Raw genomic sequence first — 23,264 nt, 5'->3', positions numbered from 1 at the left:
AGACCCACACCAAGACACATCATAATAAAAATGGCAAAAGTTAGTGATAAAGAGAGGATCCTAAAGGCAGCAAGAGAAAAACAGAATGTTACCTACAAGGGAACCCCCATAAGAATATCAGCTGATTTCTCTACAGAAACACTACAGGCCAGGAGGGAATGGCAAGAGATATTTAAAGTGCTCAAAGGAAAAAATATGCAACCTAGAATACTTTATCCAGCAAGAATATCATTTAAAATAGAAGGGGAAATAAAAATTTTTCCCAACAAACAAAAACTTAAAGAATACAGCAACACAAAACCCAGGTTAAAGGAAATATTGAAAGGGCTTCTCTAAACCAAAAAGAAAGGAAGGAAAGGGAAGAAAAAAGAAAAGAAAAAAAAAAAAAAAAAAGAAGAAGAAGAAGAAGAGGAAGAACTAGGACTGAGGAAGATACAATCAGAGAGCAGTCACTCAAATAAGCCAGCATACAGATTTAATCATGAACATGCTTCAAACAAAATAAAATTAAAAGGAAAAAAATAAAAGAGTCATCAAAACCATAAAATGTGGGCAAGGGATGTTAGGAGGTAAATAATCCTTTTTGTTTGTATGTATGTCTCTCTTCTTAATTTTAATATAATAATGAAGTGTTTGAACTTACAGGACCATCAGGCTAAAACACACAATTATGGGAAGGGGTTAGCATACTTAAAAAACAGGGCAACCACAAGCCAAAACCAAATATTGCATTTGCAAAAAATGAAAAAAAAAAATACACTCAAGCAGATAATAACAGGAGACCATCCAACCAAAAAAAAAAAAAAAAAAAGAAGAAGAATGGAGAACCATAGAATCAACTGGAACACGAGGATCAAATGGCAATAAATAATCATCTATCAATTATCACCTTAAATGTCAATGGACTGAATGCCCCAATCAAAAGACACAGAATGGCTGAGTGGATAAAACGGCAAAAACCTTCAATATGCTGCCTACAAGAAACTCACCTTAGGACAAAAGATACATATAGATTGAAAGTGAAAGGCTGGGGAAAAGTATTTCATGCCAATAGACATGACAGAAAAGCAGGAGTTGCAACACTCATATCAGACAAAATAGACTTTAAAACAAAAGACATAAAGAAAGACAAAGAAGGACACTATTTAATGATTAAGGGATCCATCCAAGGAGAGGAGGTTACTATCATCAACATATATGCCCCAAACATAGGAGCACCCAGATACATACAACAAATATTAACAGACATAAAGGGAGATATTGATGAGAATACAATCATAGTAGGAGACCTTAATACTCCCCTCACATCAATGGACAGATCCTCTAGACAGAAAACCAATAAAGCAACAGAGATCCTAAAGGAAACAATAGAAAAGTTAGACTTAATTGATATCTTCAGGACACTACATCCAAAAAAATCAGAATACACATTCTTCTCAAATGCTCATGGAACATTCTCAAGAATCGACCACATATTGGGACATAAAGCGAATCTCAATAAATTTAGGAGCATAGAAATTATCTCAAGTATCTTCTCTGACCACAATGCCATGAAATTAGAAATCAACCATGGGAAAAGGAAAGAGAAAAAACCTACTCCATGGAGACTAAACAACATGCTACTAAAAAACCAATGGGTCAATGAGGAAATCAAGAAGGAAATTAAAAACTATCTTGAAACAAATGATAATGAAGACACAACCTCTCAAAATCTATGGGATGCTGCGAAAGCAGTGCTCAGAGGGAAATTTATAGCAATCCAGGCCTTTCTCAAAAAAGAAGAAAGATCCCAAATTGACAACTTAACCCTCCACCTAAATGAATTAGAAAAAGAAGAACAAAGAAGTCCTAAAGTCAGCAGAAGGAAGGAAATTGTAAAGATCAAAGAAGAAATCAATAAAATAGAGACTCAAAAAACAATAGAGAAAATTAATAAAACCAAGAGCTGGTTCTTTGAAAAGGTGAACAAAATTGATAAACCCCTGGCCAGACTCACTAAAAAGAGGAGAGAAAGAACCCAAATCACCAAAATTATAAATGAAAAAGGAGAAATCACAACGGATACAGCAGAAATACAAAAAACCATAAGAGAATACTATGAACAACTATATGGCAATAAGTTTGACAATCTGGAAGAAATGGACAATTTTCTAGAATCTTACAGCCTGCCAAAACTGAATCAAGCAGAAACAGACCAACTGAACAGACCAATCACTAGAAATGAAATTGAAGAGGTCATAAAATCACTCCCTACAAATAAAAGCCCAGGACCAGATGGCTTCACAGGTGAATTCTATCAAACATATAAAGAGGAATTGGTGCCCATCCTCCTTAAACTCTTTCAAAAGGTTGAAGAAGAAGGAATACTCCCAAAGACATTCTATGAGGCCACCATCACCCTCATTCCAAAACCAGGCAGAGATACCACCAAAAAAGAAAACTATCGCCCAATATCATTGATGAATATAGATGCAAAACTTCTCAACAAAATCTTAGCCAACCGAATCCAACAACATATCAAAAAAATTATACACCATGACCAGGTTGGGTTCATCCCAGGTTCACAAGGATGGTTCAACATACGCAAATCAATCAACATCATACACCACATTAACAAAAAAAAAAGTCAAAAATCATATGATCATCTCAATAGATGCAGAAAAAGCATTTGACAAAGTTCAACATCCATTCATGATCAAGACCCTCGCCAAAGTGGGTATAGAGGGAACATTCCTGAATATAATCAAAGCCATTTATGATAAACCCACAGCAAATATAATCCTCAATGGGGAAAAACTGAAAGCCTTCTCACTCAAATCTGGAACAAGACAGGGATGCCCACTCTCACCACTGCTCTTCAACATAGTTTTGGAAGTCTTAGCCACAGCAATTAGACAAACAAAAGAAATCAAAGGCATCCATATAGGAAGAGAAGAGATCAAACTGTCACTGTATGCAGATGACATGATTCTATACCTAGAAAACCCTAAGGACTCAACCCCAAAACTCCTTGAACTGATTAATAAATTCAGCAAAGTGGCAGGATATAAGATTAACATTCAGAAGTCAGTTGCATTTCTGTATACCAGCAATGAAGCATTAGAAAAGGAATACAAAAATACGATACCTTTTAAAATTGTACCTCACAAAATCAAATACCTCGGAATACACCTAACCAAAGAGGTAAAGGACCTATATGCCGAGAACTATAAAACCTTAATCAAAGAAATCAAAGAAGATGTAAAAAAATGGAAAGATATTCCATGTTCCTGGATTGGAAAAATCAATATTGTGAAAATGGCCATCCTACCCAAAGCAATCTACAGATTCAATGCCATCCCTATCAAATTACCCATGACATTTTTCACAGAACTAGAACAAACAATCCAAACATTTATATGGAACAACAAAAGACCCAGAATCGCCAAAGCAATCCTGAGAAACAAAAACCAAGCAGGAGGCATAACTCTCCCAGACTTCAAGAAATACTACAAAGCCACAGTCATCAAAACAGTGTGGTACTGGTATCAAAACAGACAGACAGACCAATGGAACAGAATAGAGAATCTGGAAATTAACCCTGACACCTATGGTCAATTAATCTTTGACAAGGGAGGCAAGAACATCAAATGGGAAAAGGAAAGTCTATTCAGCAAGCATTGCTGGGAAACCTGGACAGCTGTATGCAAAGCAATGAAACTAGAACACACCCTCACACCATGCACAAAAATAAACTCCAAATGGCTGAAAGACTTAAATATACGACAGGACACCATCAAACTCCTAGAAGAAAACATAGGCAAAACACTCTCTGACATCAACATCATGAATATTTTCTCAGGTCAGTCTCCCAAAGCAATAGAAACTAGAGCAAAAATAAACCCATGGGACCTCATCAAACTGAAAAGCTTTTGCACAGCAAAGGAAACCCAAAAGAAAACAAAAAGACAACTTACAGAATGGGAGAAAATAGTTTCAAATGATGCAACTGACAAGGGCTTAATCTCTAGAATATACAAGCAACTTATACAACTCAACAGCAAAAAAACCAATCAATCAATGGAAAAATGGGCAAAAGACCTGAATAGACATTTCTCCAAGGAAGATATACAGATGGCCAACAAACACATGAAAAAATGCTCAACATCGCTGATTATAAGAGAAATGCAAATCAAAACTACCATGAGATACCACCTCACACCAGTCAGAATGGCCATCATTCATAAATCCACAAATAACAAGTGCTGGAGGGGCTGTGGAGAAAAGGGAACCCTCCTGCACTGCTGGTGGGAATGTAAACTGGTACAGCCACTATGGAGAACAGTTTGGAGATACCTTAGAAATCTATACATAGAACTTCCATATGACCCTGCAATCCCACTCTTGGGCATCTATCCGGACAAAGCTCTACTTAAAAGAGACACATGCACCCGCATGTTCATTGCAGCACTATTCACAATAGCCAGGACATGGAAACAATCCAAATGTCCATCGACAGAGGATTGGATTCGGAAGATGTGGTATATATACACGATGGAATACTACTCAGCCATAAAAAAGGATGACATCATGCCATTTGCAGCAACATGGATGGAACTAGAGAATCTCATACTGAGTGAAATGAGCCAGAAAGACAAAGACAAATACCATATGACATCACTTATAACTGGAATCTAATATCCAGCACAAATGAACATCTCCTCAGAAAAGAAAATCAATCATGGACTTGGAGAAGAGACTTGTGGTTGCCTGATGGGAGGGGGAGGGAGTGGGAGGGATCGGGAGCTTGGGCTTATCAGTCACAAGGTAGAATAGATTTACAAGGAGATCCCGCTGAATAGCATTGAGAGCTATGTCTAGATACTCATGTTGCAACAGAAGAAATGGTGGGGGAAAAACTGTAATTGTAATGTATACATGTAAGGATAACCTGACCCCCTTGCTGTACAGTGGGAAAATAAAATTTAATAAAAAAAAAAAAAAAAAAAAAAAAAAAAAAAAAAAAAGAAATAGAGTTTATATTTGTTTCATCTCTAGAAAGTAGGACTGATTCTAATGCAGGACATTCCAGAGAGGGAGATTTTGGATGAGCTCCCTAATAATGTAAGTTATTCAAAAGTGGGATAAGCTACTTTGTGATTGCCCTGGTTTTGAAAGTGTTCAAGAAAAGTTTACAGCTTATGCAGCTACTCATCCAGCATGAGTAGAAAGGATTCATGCACTGAATCGGAAGTCAAGGTCCCCCTGCCTCTATTATTTACAAAATAGGCATAAGTCTCTAATATAGAGATACCTTTATCCTGAACCAGCAAAAGCCCAGGGTCAGGGGCCAGCAGAAAGCAGCCAAATCAAAATTAGCCACAAAGCATCTTCAGAGGACTATGCCCAAGCCCCTCTCCACATGGAAATAATGCAGCAGGTTCGGGAAGCTTATCAGAGCATGTGCATTTCAGGAAAAGCATGTGCATTTCTGGGTGACTAAGAAACCACCTCATTTGAAAAAAATAGATTAGAAGAAGGCCAACAGCATAACAAGACTCAGGGTGAACTAGTTTTAGTTACACCTGGAATGGAAACAGAGTTAGAAGCTAGAATAAAAACATGTTCTATTCTTACATAAAAAGCAAAACAGAGTCAGGAAGTACACTGCCTTACCTATTTTGCAAGGGGCCAGTCAGAGTTTAGGCCATGTGAGCAGTCATAACCACTGCCCATCTGAAAGTAGGCAAATTAAATTGCTAGCCCAGGGCCTTAAAAGAAATGGTCTCCTAATGAGTGCCTTAAAAACCTAGTATCAGGAGTTCCCATCGTAGCTCAGTGGTTAACGAATCTGACTAGGAGCCAGGAGGTTTCAGGTTCGATCCCTGGCCTTGCTCAGTGGGTTAAGGATCCGGCATTGCCGTGAGCTGTGGTTTAGGCTGCAGACGCGGCTCGGATCCTGCGTTGCTGTGGCTCTGGTGTAGGCCGGCGGCTACAGTGTCAATTAGACCCTTAGCCTGGGAACCTCCATTTGCCATGCGGGCAGCCCTAGAAAAGACCACAAAAAAAAAAAAAAAGCCTAATATCATAAAGTCATGGCAAACCCTTAATCTCCTTGTTAATCATCCCACCTTTACATTTTTTTCACAGACACTTCTTGTCCAATTAAAACATGTTATTTTGTATGCTACTTCCTAGAGTTGTCTTCTCTGTAACCCATCGGATAAAAATGTGAAAGCACTAATGTCTGACAATGGCCACGTCAGTGTTTCAAGAATGATTTAACTTGACAGGCATTGAAAAAGGGGTGCCAGGCTGATAGAAGGGGCAATTGGGGATAAAAAGCCTGCTGGTCTCCTTCACACCACATCTCCTGAAAGGACAGCCAGAAAAGCATCATTTCTCTTTGTGGTTATTTAGCATCAAACAAAAGCTTAGTTTCAATTAAGATCTGGCATTTCTATATCAGCTTCTCTAAGGGCCCAGCTTCTAAGGATTACTTAAGACAGGGGTTGACAAACTTTTTCTGTTAAAGGGCCAGGTAGTAAATATTTTAGGCCTTGCTGGGCCAGATGGTCTCTGTTATAACAACTTGAACCTGCCCTTGTAGTGTGATGGCAGCCACAGACAAAATGTAAATCAATAAGAGTGGCTGTGATCCAATAAAACTTTATTTAGGAACAAAGGCCAGGAGCCAGATTTGATTCATGTAATTCGCCAACCCCTGGCCTAAGAAGCCAAAATTCCAAGATTATACATATGTAGCTGGAGTGGATACACAAGTGTGAGAAGATCCAGTGGTATGTTTGAATCTGGAGTCACAAAAGGCATCGAAACAAGCTCCATCTCATCGTAGAAGAAGCTCTCTGATATCTTCTTCTTAACTTTCTCTTCTGCCTCTTCTGCTGCTGGGACAGGAGTTTCCATATACCGAGATTCTAAAAAATGTTAAAATATTTCATCTAAGAAGAGTATCTAGTCAATCCTAAAATCACATTTTGCAAAGATAGGAGGAATGTACCTGGCCTATTATAGTCTGGCAGTAACCACAACTCCTGGCCCGAACATAGGATGCCACCCACTAAGGAGCATGGGAGGAGACGGCGTGCATTGGTGTGAGGGCTGAGCCCTGGCCATGGTTCTGATTGTCTCAAAGAACAGCTCCCAGTCAGTTCCAAGGGAGAGTTATTCTCACTAATCTGGGATATATCACCCCTTAGGCCATCTGGCTCCCCAGAAAATTCACTCCCCAGAGTATGTGAGCCTCAGAAAGAGAACACACAACTCCAGAATTGCTAAACTCAGAATATGGTTGATGCTTTCTTTTATCACCCCCACATATCCTGCAAATATTTCTTTTATGGATTTACAACCATTTGGTTTGGGCAGTTTGTCTTTAAAACAGGGATAATTACTGATAGAAAACGAATAATACTTACCTCCAATACTTTCTGCATAATCATCTTGAAATGAACTTGAACTTCCTTCCAAAGGTTCCACATAGGATTCATCATCATCTAAATATGGCTCTTCCCCTTCAGTAAATGTTCCCCCAGTGGTATCTTCAACAGATTTGTTATCCTCTTTCATAGCAGCTGTTAAAAATAATTTAATCATTTCTAAATTTGAATTAAATATTTTCTTATTTCCAAAGTAGCTAATACTTGCAGTTAATTTGTGCTCTAAATTGAATGAGTTTTAAACCCAAGAGGTAGTCACTAGAAAAATCATTTTATTTGGTCTCTCCTTTAACTTTACAAAAAAATTTTTAAAAGATTTCCTGTGAGTTAATCTCCATTTTAATTTCATTTCCAATCTATTTCCTATCAATGCACATCTATGGAAAAGTAAAAGATAAAGAAAAAAAAAGATTGGCTAGTACACTGATATTATTTCTTATTTGATCAACACTTATTATTTTAAGGACTTTTTATGTCAAGTATAAATAATGTAAATTCAAGAGTAAACTCTGGGAGTTCCCGTCGTGGCGCAGTGGTTAACGAATCCGACTAGGAACCATGAGGCTGTGGGTTCGGTCCCTGCCCTTGCTCAGTGGGTTAACGATCCAGCATTGCCCTGAGCTGTGGTGTAGGTCGCAGACGCGGCTCGGATCCCGCGTTGCTGTGCCTCTGGCGTAGGTTAGACCCCTAGCCTGGGAACCTCCATATGCCGTGGGAACGGCCCAAGAAATAGCAAAAAGACAAAAAAAGAAAAAAAAATTGAAAAAAAAATTAAAAAAAAAAAAGAGTAAACTCTGGGTCAATTATTTATCCCTGGATGATATAAACCCAGGAATGAGTTAGACTATTTGCTTCAGAACAAGCTGAAGAGAAAAAGAATTGGAATGGGGGTGGAATAGACCTAGGTATAAGCCAACAGTCAGATCAAGTTCAAACATGGATATGGTTCCAATATACCATGTCCAGCAGGTGAAAGGGCTGGGTGAACTTTCAGCATAAAAAGTAGAAATGGGGAGTTCCCGCCGTGGCGCAGTGGTTAACGAATCCGACTAGGAACCATGAGGTTGCGGGTTCGATCCCTGCCCTTGCTCAGTGGGTTGACGATCCGGGGGTTGCCGTGAACTGTGGTGTAGGTTGCAGACTTGGCTCGGATCCCGCGTTGCTGTGGCTCTGGCTTAGGCCGGTGGCTACAGCTCCGATTGGACCCCTAGCCTGGGAACCTCCATATGCCGCGGGAGCGGCCCAAGAAATAGCAAAAAAAAAAAAAAAAAAAAAAAAAAGTAGAAATGGGAAATTATGCCAGAAACAGAGTAGAACCACCTAGCAGATCTGAGACAAGGTTAAAAGATGAGGAACAAAGCCCAAGACTAATATGGATGAGATGAGAAAGGTGGGCCAACAGGACAGGGTTCTGTAGGATTCATGCATTTGGATGGAAAGAAAATAATACTGGACACCAATGGGCACCACTGTTTGGATTCCCCCAAAAGCGAGCCCTGGGTAACTACTCTCCAATAATACTATTTAACAGATATTTATCTCTTTCTTGTAACTGTCACAATCAAAGATTATTTCCCCAAAGATTATTCCCCACAATCAAAAATTAGGATATTAAAAACTTTACACTCTATCTGCTGGCCTCTCCCTGGGAACAAAATTCAAGCTGCCATTAGATGAATTAAGGTTTTCCAGCATTAGAATGAAGGAATCATTGATAAAGGAACTTAAAGTGACTATAGATGAAGGAGAGTACATCATTTTTTTAATGAATTTTCTGAGCCTTGTTGAAAGGTTGTACCACAGATAGAAAAAGTGGAGTTTGGGGAGAAAAACTATGTGGAAAGTAGACACATTAAATAAGACTGGCAAAGGAGCATATCTAAGCAACTTGGCAATGACCTAAGGTTTCTGTAATTTTTATAATCCAAAAATAGACTGGTGGAAGGCTTATGGTTTGACATATAGATCAGAATTTGCCTTGCTGTTCCTGTAAATGATTGAAAATCAACATTGAAAATGAAAGCCAGAATTACAAACTCCATTTTTTGTAGAGTTAGAAGCCATTAAAACCTCAAAACAGAAATGAATGGCAGGGCTGGCTGGTGGAAGGGCTGGCAAAATGAGTAGAAATCGAACAAGGATGAGTGCAGGAGGAAGCAAGGGGAGGTGACCAAGCAAGGAGATATGCCAGCCGGAGACCTCAAAAAGAGCCAGCTGAAAGTTTTGTTTGACAACCCAGGGTTTTATATGTGAGTTTCCTCAGCTTTTTCTTCTTTCTTGCCAATGGAAGTAGGAAGCTGTGGTACCTCTCCTCTCCAGATGAAACAGACTGCCTCTTGCAAATACAGCTTGCCTCTCTGGTCCTTGTTTACCCTCACCTTCTCTGTGAGATTGGAAACACAATATGGAAGCCTGCAAATTGTGTGATTGTACACACAGAACATCCATAAGAACTACCTACAATTATTATAAATTTTAAGAGTTATGCATGGTTAGTACCTACAAAAACAATACACAAAACTTAATCATTGGAACTCTTATTTTGGTTATGATGAAGTAACTAGATGGAGTACCCGACTATTTTCCTACTACAATTTTGGAATTTTTTTTTCTTTTATTCCCCCCTTTTTAGGGCTGCACCTGTGGCATATGGAAGTTTCTGAGCTAGGGGTCGAATCATAGTTGCAGCTGATGGCCTACACTACAGCCACAGCTATAGCCACAGCAACAAGGGATCCAAACACATCCATGACCTATGGCACTTGCAGCAAAGTGGGATCCTTAACCCACTGAGCAAGGCCAGGGATTGAACTCACATTTTCATGGATACTTGTCAGATTCTTAACTGGCTGAGCCACAAGGGAAACTCCCAATTTTGGAATTATTTAGTTCTCCCTTTAATTCCATTTTTGCTTCATGCATTCTGATGATGTTATTTATACACATAATATTTTATGATATTTTATGATAGTTATGTCTTCCTAATGTATTGCTCCTTTTATCATTATGAAATATCCTTCTTTGCCATAGGTAGTACTCTTTTGAAATCTATTTTATCTGGTATTAATATAGTCATTCCAACTTTCTTATGCTTACTGTTTGCATATCTTTTTTCATTCATTTACTTTCAATCTATTTGTACCATTATATTTAAAGTGTGTCTCCCGTAAACATCACAGTGAGTTCTTGCTTTTATTAGCCATTCTGATCACCTCTGCCTTTTTACCTAAATGATCAGTCCATTAACATTTAATATAATTATTTGTATAGTTAGATTTTTGTCTAACATTTCATTATTTGTTTGAACCCCTCCTACTCTTCCATGTCCCCTCTATTTCTCCTTTTCTATTTTCTGTTAGATTGTTTATCCTTATTCTTTTAGATTAGTTATTCTTCAAAATTCCATTATAATTTCCATTGGCTTTTTAGCTATTTTTCTTTGTTTTCTTTTTTAATAATTGCTTCAGAGATTATAATGCATATCCTTAACTTTTCAGTCTATTTGGTTAATACTATATATATACATCTTTCATCAATTATTAGACACCTAGTCAAAAACTCAGTAAGATATAGATCATCTAAACAATACTACCAAACATCCCAACCTGATATTTATAAAGCAATATAGCTGCCAATATAAAATACACACTCAAGTGTATATACCAAGATAGATCACTTGCTGGAACATAAGAAAAGTTATAATAGATTTTAAAAGACTGAAATAATACAGAGTATGCATATTCTCTGATTATAACAGAAGCAGATTAAAAATAAATTACAGTAATATATCTGGAAAAGCTACAAACATGTGGAAATTAAAAACACACTTAAAAATAATGTATTGGTCAGAGTTCCCATCATGGCTCAGCAGAAAAGAATCTGACTGGTATCCATGAGGATGCAGGTTTGATCCCTGGCCTTGCTCAGTGGGTTAAGGATCTGACATTTGCCATGAGCTGTGGTGTAGTTTGCAGACGCAACATGGATCTGGCATTGCGGTGGCTGTGGTGCAGGCCAATGACTACAGCTCCAATTCAATCCCTAGCCTGGGGAATTCCATGTGTCATGGGTGCAGCCCTAAAAAGACAAAAAAAAAAAAAAAATAATGTATGGGTCAAGAAGTTAAAATTAAATTAAAATTAAGGAAATGAGAAAACATTTACAGTAAGTGATAATTAAAATATATCAAAATTTATGGAATGCAGCTAAGAAAATGCTTAGAGGGGGATTTATAGCTTTCAGCACACATAAAAGAAAAAAAGCTAAAAATTAATGATATAGGAGTTCCCACTGTGGTGCAGCAAAACAAATCCAACTAGGAACCATGAGGTTGCGGGTTTGATCCCTGTCCTTGTTCAGTGGGTTAAGGATCCACTGTTGCCGTGAGCTGTGGTGTAGATTGCAGACGTGGCTCAGATCCCACATTGCTGTGGCTGTGGCACAGACTGGCAGCTGTAGCTCCGATTAGACCCCTAGCCTGGTAACCTTCATATGCCATGGGTATGGCCCTAAAAAAGCAAAAAAAAAAAAAAAAAAAAAAAAAAATTAATGACATAAAGTTCCACCTCAAGAAACTAGAAAAAGAAAAGAAAAAAAACCCAGAGTAAGTAGAAGGAAAATAATAAAACTAACAAATAAAACAATAAATTATAGAAATATTAAAATATTAAAACTATTAATAAAATAATAAAAATAGAATAATATAAATAATAAAAATGAAAGAATCAATGAAATTAAAAACCACCAAAGACTAGAAAAAATTAGCAAAGCCAAAATCTTATTCTTTGAAAATATCAACAAGACAGATAAGCCCCTAGCTAGGCCAACCAAGAAAGAAGAGAGAAAAAACAGAAATCTCCAATATGAAGAATGAAAATAGATCCTACAGAATTGTGCCAACAAACTTTACAATTTAGAAGAAATGTACAAATTCTATGAAAGATATGAATTTATGAAACATCCCAAGGAAGAAACAGTACAGCCTCTATTTATTAAAGAAATTGAATTCACAGTTAAAATTTTTCCCACTAAGGAAATTATATGCCTGGATACTTCGCTGGTGCATTCTACCATACATTTAGGGAAGAAATAATACTGATTCTACACAAAATATTTCTGAAAATAGACAAGACCAAAATATTTCCCAATTTATGGTATGGGGCCAGCAATAATTTAATACTTTGATAAGAATCAGAAGTCAGTGTCTTAGTAACTAACAGTCCTTCACTCTTGTGAGAAATGCTGGATGGTTTGGCCGGAACTATGGGCCCAAGTTTCTTTGCATGTGGAAGTTCCCAGGCCAGGGACTGAATCTGAGCTGGAGTTGCAATCTACACCACCCCCTGTGCTGGGCTGGGGATCGAAACTGTCCCTGCCACTGCAGAGACACTGTTGATCTCATTGCACCACAGTGGGAACTCCCTAAGTTTCCTAATAGGATTCCGTTATAGCAGAAATCCCTTGTTGGGTATGGGGAGGTGTCTACCTTAATCTCTCTACCTCCATAGAAAACAGGAAATAGATTCCCTCTGCTTGAAAGTTCTAAAGGGTAAGATGTTGTGCAGATACTTTGGCAAAACTAAGAACAAGGTAAGATCTCCAGGGGGAGGGAAAAAAGAAGCCTCAGGTATACGGCTGAACCAGGATAAAGACTTCTCACAGCACCAAGATAGAAGGTTTCAGGGTGCCAGCAAACTATTTCATATTAACATTCAGGATCCTAAAACCCATGACGTATGAATTAATTTATGAGCTGAGCACAGGGCCAGGCTACACCTGGTAAGACCTACCCCTAAGTAGGTCGAACATAAGAAAGGGAGACTCAGGCAGTGCTAGACAAAGGATCATTGTCATTAAACCCAGACACCCAGGAAAATGCTGCAAAGGACTGAAAACTAAAAATGGACAATCCTGTGTCAGAAATATAGAAAGTAGAAAAGTGGAAATGTAAAAACTAAAGAGAAGCAAACTAAAGCTCTTTAGAAGAGTGATATAATCATATTTTTTTTAGAAAGATAACTCTAGTAGTGGTGTGGATAGAAAAAAGTGAGTAAAGGAGTTGCTGTCATGACTCAGCAGAAGCAAATCTGACTAGTATCCTTAAGGATATAGGTTCAGTCCCTGAGCTGTGGTGTAGGTCGCATATGCAGCTTGGATCTGGCATTGCTGTGGCTGTAGTGTAGGCCAGCAGCTACAGCTCCAATTCAACCCCTAGCCTGGGAACCTCCATATGCCATGGGGGCGGCCCTGAAAAAAAACAAAGAACTGAGTAGAAGTCCTCATTGAAAGAGCCCAAGCAAGATAAGAGACACATCTAACATAAAATATGATATGGAGAAAACATGGATTAACCAGGAATGCCTCAGATAGACTGAAAGACTCTAACGTAGATCTTGTAAATGAAGTGATTTCCCCAGGACCTGATCTCTTCTAGGTAAATAGTGAAAATTATATTCCTGAAACTATATTTAGGATTAGAACTAAAAAGTCAAGATTCCACTAAGCTACTTAACACCATGGTGCCCAGTCAGAAAGAGCCAGCCTTCTTAAAAATCCTGTTACAAAATTCTTCACTTTCCCTTCTATCTGCTATCTATGATATCCTTCCACGTATGTTATCCAATTTGTTCCTCAAGCAGCTCACAGTTATCATCTTAATGGGTGAAACAAATTGAGGCTCAGAAATGTGAAATAATTTATCCAAGATCGAGCATCTCTAAGTTACCACTTAGTATTTAGTCTTAGTATTGGGTCTACCACCCAGGACTCAATACTTAAGTTCAGCTCTCTTTCCACTGCACTGTATTAGAGTCCATGGAAGACTCTATGTACCCTGCAGGGAGAACCAGACCAGATGTGAAGATAGGTCATTATCATCATTGAGATCATGGTAACTTCTATGTTCCAGGAGCTAGAGATAAATGATTAAAACACAGATGGCTCTTAACTTAGAGTAAGGGAATTAAACAAGTAAATCATTCTATTGTATAAACTTAGATATGTACTCTTTAAAAATTATTTTACCTAAATTTAATAATAAATACCTTAAGTATATATTCTAATCTTTACTTACCTCTTGAGGTAGATCGAGAGGAATGAGTCTGCCTTCCATCACCCTTCAATCTATCTGATTTCCTCCCACCAGAATCCTGATCATCTGGTTCCCTCATTTTCTCTGTAAGCACAAAATTGAGACAGAGAAAGGGATAGAGCTGTAAAATAAACATCATTAACAGATTCTTTCCCCCTAAACGATTTCCATAAGTACCAAACACCACGTGTGTTGACAATCATATGTTTGCACAGTATCCAAAAGGACTTCACCAGCAGGAGAATACAGCTGCCATCAGACCTCTGTAGAATGACAAAATGCAGTCAGCTATTCCCTTCCTCCAGGCAAACTTGTCATTGTGGTGCCCTCTGGTTTTCCAGGGGTCCACCATGAAACACCATTTAAGCTTGTTTTTTCCCTAAATGTTCCACCATGAAGATGAACCCTCCAACACCCTTCCTTTGGTTCATCCCCTTCTCTCCCTCCTTCCCATCATCAAACTTCTCTGGTGTTACTAATCAATTTCAAGTTTTAAATATTAGTTGAGGACACTTTCTACACTTCAAATCTCATGCTAGGCACTAAATTACAGTATCAGAACAATATGGTCTCTAACTTTGTGGAGGTGGTTTAGAAAGATAGGTATTAAACAAGCAATTGAAATCGAATGAGTGCTACAAAAAAAAAAAAATAGGATGCTGTGGGCACATAGAGCAAGAAGATGAAACCATGTCTGGGGTCAAAAAGAGGCATTTGAGACACAGATGAGGGAGTTCCCATTGTGGCTCAGCAATAACGAACCCAACTAGTATCCATGAGGACGAGGGTTCAATGCCTAGCCTCACTCAGTGGGTTAAGGATCCAGCATTGCTCTGAGCTGTGATGTAGTTGGCAGACACAGCTCCAATATGACCAAGGGCCTGGGAACTTCCATATGTCACAGATGTGGCCCTAAAATGCAAAAAAAAAAAAAAAAAAAAAAGAGAGAGAGAGATTGAGAGGGAGACACAGGTGATGAGTAAGGTTATCCAGGCATGGAATGGGAAAGAATGTATTAGGCAGAAGGTGCTTCAGAGAGAGGCTTGTGTCCTTGAAGGGCTGAAGGCAGTCTCTTGGCCAGAGCAGGAGAGTGAAATGGATATGGAAGAGGAGGCAGGTAGCAGATCATAAACTTGTCTCCAAGCTTTGCTAAGAAGTTTAGAACTTATTCCTATGGCAATTGAAGGAGTTCCCATCATGGCACAATGGAAACAAACTGACTAGGAACCATGAGGTTGTGCAGGTTTGATCCCTGGCCTCGCCCAGTGGGTTAAGGATCTGGCATTGCTGTGGCTATGATGTAGCCCGGCAGCTTTAGCTCCAATTCGACCCCTAGCCTGGGAACCTCCATATGCCATGGGTGAGCAAATAAAAAGCAAAACAACAACAACAACAACAAAAAGCCATTGAAGTATTTTAAGGAGGGGGATGACACAGCAGGTTTTCTCTGTCCTCTCTCTCCATTGCAGCTTATCTTTGAGAACACCAGCTATGTCTTCCTTCTAAGACTGCATTTCTTTACACTAAACATCACACATTTCTCAACATTCTTCTGTGGCAAGGCTGGCAGGCAGAATAGAAAAATGATTCTATCTGGATCAGATCTGTGGTTAGATTCAGGTTTGAATCCCAGTTTTGCCACAAAAGCAGCTAATTAAACATTACATGAATTCCTCAGTTGTAAAATAGAAGTGAAGAAAAAACTACTTATAAGACTGCTGTAAGAATTAATTCAGTTAATGCATTATTACAACTTTCTGGTCTCTCAAGAAAGAGGAGGATTCCAAAAGCAGACATGAGACACAAAACATCATCAGTTCAGGAGAGTGCAGTACATCTACTACCTGCCTTCATCTGGACATTAGTTTATTCCATTCGTTTTCTTTCAGTAACATCATAATGATACTGTCTCTTGATTTTGGGGACAACAGTACGTTGACCAAATGTTTCTCCTATAAAAGATTGTGAAGAAAGATATGTCCCAAGACGATACTCATTAAATTTCATGTTTAGTACTTTGGAGCCATTTTTCCGGGTTACCAAGATGATGTTTTACCTTTTAAAATTTGTGTGTTTTGTGTGTGTGTGTGTGTGTGTGTGTGGTATTTTTTCTTTTCTTTTTTATTTTTGGGTTGTTCTCTCCTGCCTTTTTTTCTCCCTCTCCCCCTCCCTCCTTCCTTCCTTTCTCTCACCTGACTGCAGAAAAATACACCAGGGTTTGTGGGCATATGTGTTTTTTAAAATGAAAATTCTATCATCCAGCACATTTCCTATTCCTTCCAATTTGGATACATCGCCTTGCTTTCTATGTTCATACAAGTGACTCAGTTTAAAATAATTAATTTCAGTAATTAAATTAAAAATATAATTGACATCATATGGCAATGTCAGTTGTTGCAGGTTGGTTGCAGATTATCACATAGTGTGGGTAAACATGTTCAGATGGCCACAAACATAACTAAAGGCCATTTTCTCCATTGCTTTCAAGGTTCTTCATAATTTAAATCAGTTCAATTCCTAACACTATTAAGCATCTTTTTTTATTTTTTGTCTTTTCTCTTTTTAGGGCAGCACCTGCAGCATATGGAAGTTCCCAGACTAGGGATCAAATCAGAGCTGCAGCTGTTGGCCTATACCACAGTCACAGCAACACAGTTTCCGTGTATGCAACCTACACCACAGCTTGCAGCAATGCCAGATCCTTTAACCCACTGAGCAAGGCCAGGGATCGAACCTGAATCCTCATGAATACTAGTCAAGTTCCTTAGTGCTGAGCCACAACGAGAACTTCAATTGAGCATCTTTATACACAGATGGTACTAGGCTGGCACTGCAGCAGATGCACAGGTAATCACTACAGAGCCCCCTATTCCAAATAGTTTACAGTCTAAGAAGAGTAATTTCAGTTCTTTAAAATATAGTCTCCGAATAACTTCTCTTTTAAATCACTGATTCAGATCAGTGTGAGGCTGACCAGAACTAGATGGCCTGATAGTCATGATTAAAGCGAGACTCAAAGATTTTCTTGATAAAAGTCAATATTTAAGGTATTGGAAGGAAACTAAACTACTATCTAAGTTGCCTTGATGTGTGCCCCACATCGGTGAAGGAAAGGCAGTCAGTGGTTTGCCAACAAGACCAAACTGTTATTTTTATTATTGTTAATCAATTAAGAACTAAAAACGAAAATTTTTAATCTGCAAGTTTGAGTAACACTTTAGTCTATAAACAGGTATGGTTTCAGTTTCCTATTGCTGACATATACAAAGTTAGTAGCTTAAAATAATACTCTTTCATTATCTCCCGGTTCTATGGGTCAAACACCCAGGCACAGTTGTGACTCAGCTGGTTCTCTAATTGGAGTCTCACAAGGTGGAAATCAGTGTTGGCAGAGCTCTATTCACATCCAAAGGCTCACTTAGGTTGCTGGCAGAATTCTGGTCCATGTGGCTGTAGGTCTGAAGTCCCTGCTTTCTTTCCGGCTCTAGTTCAGTTGTTCTAAGCTTACAGAGGCTGCCTGCATGCCCTGTCCCCCTTCCAAAACTGGCAATAGTACGTCAGAAATTTAATCTCAGTTTTAATCTCTCAATAATTTCAATCTCATAGTTTCTTTCCTGCTTCCCACCAATACAAGCTTCATGAAACATTTCTTGTCTGAATACATTTAACACTCTATACCCGAACCTTAACAGGGTATAGTTTCTAATGAAGAGCCCATAAGACCTAATAAATTTACTCATAAATTCATCCTCAAGTGGGAAAGAAACAATTATAGTAACTGAAGCACTCTGTAAACAAAGGATTTGAACCACAGCAAAAAGTAAAATGTTTTCAAGACAAAAAAGCATCCCACTTTATTCTGTGCTATCATAGACAATAAAATCCTCAAGTGGTTAATACTACTATTCAATAAACATTACTGTCACCAGGCCAGGTAATGCTGGGTTGTGTACGGTATGGAAGAATGCAAGGAAGTAGAACCCAAGGAATTTGCCCTATTTTCTTTTGAACTAGTGATACGGGACAGAAAATACTGAGATCCTTTCTTAGCTTTGGGGGTCACAAAAGGTGACTGAAGAACCTGCGAAAAGTGGGTGAACAGGTCAGGTAGGAGGGCTCCTGGTCTCCTGGAGACCAGCAGTATAACAGATGAGATGGGATGAGGTTTGCTTTATTCCAAACCTTATTTTCCTTTAGTTTTTTTTTTTTTTCTTTCTGTTTTTTAGGATGAAAGGACTGAGAAATTGCATTATAAGCTGGTAAAGTTTTGATGCCAGAGACACTTGGGTTAACATCCAAGTTTGGCCAAGGGAAAAGGTAAACTTGGCCAAGGGCCATGCCACTAGCATCCCTTAACCTGCTAGTCCTTTAATATGTAAAATGAGGATGTAAGGTTGTCTGGCAGAGTTATTTTAAGTATTAAATGAAATCTTTTATCCACACTTTTCAACTCCAGCTGCACTTTAGAATCACTTAGAAAACTTTTTACAACCTACTTTTCTCAGGCTCTCACTTCCTGTGTAATTCTTTTGTGCAGCCAGGGATAGGAACTAGAGTTAAGGACTGGGGGTTTATATAAAACTCCTCATAGATACTGGAAAATAATGGTGGTTTTTACTATAATTAACACTCACTCTCTTTAATACATTTAGGGCTCAATAAATATGATCATGGAAACTTCAGAGTTGAAAGAAGTTTAATCTGGTCCAACCTCCCACCTGCATACAATCCCACATCTACAACTGGAGCCCAGCACCAGCACCACTAGAAGAGCTGTCTAGTATGTTGGTCAGGCTGAGAATAACAACTAGAATCACGCTGACTGGGCTCAACGCCCAGCTCTTCCCTCTTACTAGTTGTGAGGTGTTGAGTGTTTAACCTCTCTCTGTTTGTCATCTGTAAAGTGCAGTACCTACTTCACAAGGTCGTTCTGAGATCTCAAAGAGTTAATACAGTAAAGCTTTCAAAGAACAGTGTGTGGTACTTGGTACATAAAATAGCTGAAGGAATGAATGTATTAATTCCTGAACAAATGGACAGATGAAGGAACGCTTCAAGAGATGATTAATCAGCTTCCATGTACACATTTCAGGTAAGAGGGTGAGCTGTTAATGTTCTCAGCTCTAGTTCTTAGTAAATTCATTTTATATTAAATGAAGACTTCCTCCCTGCAGCTTGGATCTATTCAGCCCTTAATTCTTCTGGGAAGATATATTCTCTGTTTACTATAGCCATTCAAATAATTGTAGCTGGTTTACTTTCCTCCCCAAATTCTCTCTTTTCCCAGCTAAAGCATCTCAGTTCTTTCAATTATTCCTCACTAACGTGTCTTCAACTCCTTTTAACATCTGGATAGCTCAAGAAATTAATTCCCAATGCATCATACATCTCTCCCAATGTTGTACGTCCTTTGAAGGATCTGGACACTTTCCAGAAGATATGAACGATAACTTTACCTGTTGGGGACACTGTATTCCTTCAAGGCAGCCTAATATTACATTATCGGGGGGGGGGGGCAGCAAGCTCATCATATACTGACTCATCATAATCCTTTCGTAACCAACTAGAATGACTAAACCTTATTTGTGTGTTCCTAACCATGTCCTGTTTATACAACTGAGCTAGCTAGGTTTGGGAGTCTATTTGCAGAACGATCTTAAATTTATTTTCATTTGACTCAGGCTCATTGGTCCAGCCTGTGGCTAATTCTGTTAAACAACTCATTAGGTAGACTGTCACGTTTTGCATGTGCTATGCACTTTACCTGCGTTACCCAATTTAATTGTAACAAGAACCCCCTGAGGAAAGCACCACCACCCTCCCTTTCAGAGATGAGGAAACTAAAGTTCAGGTCAACTTGCCTAGTGTCACACAATTAGTGTGGGATGGTGTGGCTTGCTTGACCACAGAGCACAGAACTCAGACACTTCCCCCACGGACTCCCTGCTTCTGGTGCAGCCAGGTCCAATTCGGACTCCCACTGTCGGCTGTCTTGCTCCCCCGCAGATTACAAGCTCCTTGCTGGCAGAACCACTCTTGTCCACTTTGTAACTGCAGAGTGTGGCTACATGCCTGCGAATGCTATCACTTCAAACGTTTGTGGAACTGATCCGTAGAAAGGAGAGGAATGTCTCAGCAAAGTCTGGAGAACAGTGGTTCAGCATAAGAAAGGTCCAAGTGGGTTTCACTGCTCCCTGGCTCGCTAACAGATTTGAGGGGGAGGTTATGGGAACCGTCAAGCTGCTGGGGTCAAAACTTACCGAAGGCACTGATCTTCGCGGAGCGTCCCTGGTCACATCAGCCCAAGGTCTCCGTTTACTGCGGTTACCACCGCAACACCACCCCGCCTCCCAGAGGGCGGAGACGGGCAGACGAGAGGCGCATGCGCAGCCCAAAGGCGGCTTTCAGAGAATCCTCGAGCGGTGCCAGTGAGACCTTCACTCACTTGCTGTCTGGTCCCTGGTTCAAACCCAAATACGAAGTCCAGCATTCTACCAATTTATTATACCAGTTTAATGTTTACGTCTAGTCTACGTTATTATTATTGTAAGGCTGTTTTAAATGAAATGACTTGAACACTATCAAAGATATGCCCAATAATCTAAAACAATTCAAAGGGGCCCTGATCGCACACTATCATCAGCAAATAAACGTTGCGGAGCTATTTTTGTTTAATTTATTTATTTGTTGCTGTTATCTCTTTGGGTCTTTAGCAATAAATATTTTATGATATGGGATTTTTGGTCTCAGGACTCTAGGTGCACGAAATAATAGGCCTAGCTTGACGGATTTCTAGGTTTAGCAGTTTGCCCTCTAATTGCTCTGTGGCACAGCCACCATCATACTTATTTTTAAGTACCTTACTGGTTACAAAACATTGTTTTTAAATGGCTACAACCTCACAATATATGTCAAAGGACTTTGTACCTAGAATATGTGAAGGACTCATCATTTAATAAGACAAAAACTAATCACCTAAGTTTCTAAATGGCAAAAGACTGCATACTTCATCACATCAGCTGTATGAGCAGTCAATAAACACTTGGAAAGATGCATAACTCTAGGCCACAGGGAGTTCCACACCACAACACACATTACACAGACACTGGAACAAGTAAAATTTTCAAAACTGACCGCACCAAATGGAGAAGGTTGTGGAGCAACTGGAACTCACATATACTGCTGTTGAGAATGTAAAGTAGTATGACCACTTCAGAAAAACATTTGGCATTCTCTTTATAAGTTAAACATATACCACGCTGTTCCATATTCAAGGTATTTACCCAAGAGAATCAAAAACTTGTCCCTACAAAGCCTTGTGCACAACAGCCATATTCACAATAGTGGAAAACTAGAAACCACCCAAATGGCCATTGACAGATAAATGGATAAATACCTACACAGTGGAATACTACCCAGAAGTAAAAAAGAGTGAACTGATACACACAACACAGATGAATCTCAACTACGATGAGTGAAAGAAGCCAGGAACAAAATACAATAGTATGTGTGATTCCTTGAATATAAAATGTAAACAAATCTACAATGACCAAAAGAATATCAGTGGTTGCCTAGGCCTGGAGCAAAGGAAGAGATGCACTGCAAAGAGACAGGAGGAATCTTTTGGAGATGATAAGAAATGGTACTTAATTGTGATGGTGGTACTTTTGTGTGTATATACTTGTGTGTATATAAAAGTCAATAAACTATTCTCTTTAAATGGAGGTAGTTTACTGTATATAAATTATTTCTCAATAAAGTTGATAAGAAAAAAATGGCTATATTACATTTTGTCTACTAGTTTCCATAATGATTTTCCAAAACTTTATACCATACATTTGTTTATGACACTGAAATGTTCTCTTTAGTCACGTATTCTCCAGGATTAAAAAATAAGACTATTATCCTTGCTGTTACTATGTGCAGGATGTCAAAAAGTCAGAAAGCATAGGATAAACTCATTTTTAAACAGCATGTTGGTTATATTTTCAAATAATATGCTCAATATGTTTTATTTCAACCTCCAAACATCTTTTCAGGTGAAATACCTCTAAATTTAAAGCACTGGGTCCAGTTATTAATTTGAGAAAAACACAAATTCACTACAGAATGCCTTTAAAAATCTTGGACTTCCCACCAAGTTAATGATCTGTTTCATGTCTGTGGCAGCACGGGTTCGAGCCCTAGCCCAGTGCAGCAGGTTAAGGATCCAGCATTGCTGCAGCTGTGGCCTAGTTCACAGCTCCAGCTCAGATTCAGCCCCTGGCTCGGGAACTTCCATATGCCATGGATATGGCTGGAAAAGAGAAAAAAAAAAAAAAATCTGGAAACACAGAAGGAATAGTGTATTTATTTGTACACCAAAAAATTGGCAGTCATCATTACTGAATGCTTGTGAGTCAGGTCCTGTTCTCAGCACATTTACTTATATTAAACTCAATTAATCTTTACAACCCTATAAAAAATATTATTTCTGGGAGTTCCCATCGTGGCTCAGTGGTTAATGAATCCGACTAGGAACCATGAGGTTGCGGGTTCAATCCCTGTCCTTGCTCAGTGCGTTGAGGATCTGGCATTGCCGTGAACTGTGGTATGGGTCGAAGATTCGGCTCGGATCCCAAGTTGCTGTGGCTCCGGTGTAGGCTGGCGGCTACAGCTCCAATTCGACCCCTAGCCTGGGAACCTCCCATATGCCACAGGAGCGGCCCAAGAAATGGCAAAAAGACAAAAAAAAA

At 38.9% G+C, this 23,264-nt stretch overlaps 1 protein-coding gene across 6 annotated transcripts in view; it reads right to left on the bottom strand.

Moving 5' to 3' along the window:
- The window catches only part of CFAP44 (cilia and flagella associated protein 44), a 156,557-nt gene extending 133,499 nt beyond the window's left edge, over positions 1-23,058 (bottom strand). For 2 of the 6 annotated variants that reach the window (XR_002337896.1, XM_021070364.1), the window contains exons 1-4: positions 20,790-23,057; positions 14,512-14,613; positions 7,419-7,574; positions 6,758-6,917 (exon numbers count right to left, since the gene is read on the bottom strand). Coding sequence is in view for 4 of the 6 variants with exons in the window: in XM_021070364.1 (XP_020926023.1) it covers positions 6,758-6,917; positions 7,419-7,574; positions 14,512-14,608 (413 nt within the window). In the remaining 2 variants the exon portion in view is untranslated. Of the gene's footprint in view, positions 1-6,757; positions 6,918-7,418; positions 7,575-14,511; positions 14,614-20,789 lie in introns of all 6 variants that reach the window. The other 4 variants (XM_021070360.1, XM_021070361.1, XR_002337897.1 and 1 more) reach the window with 3 other exon arrangements.

Source organism: Sus scrofa, chromosome 13, assembly GCF_000003025.6.
Source record: "Sus scrofa isolate TJ Tabasco breed Duroc chromosome 13, Sscrofa11.1, whole genome shotgun sequence".
NCBI lineage: Eukaryota > Metazoa > Chordata > Mammalia > Artiodactyla > Suidae > Sus > Sus scrofa.
Note: the sequence above shows the minus strand (reverse complement) of the source record. Positions and strands in the feature narration are given on the sequence as shown.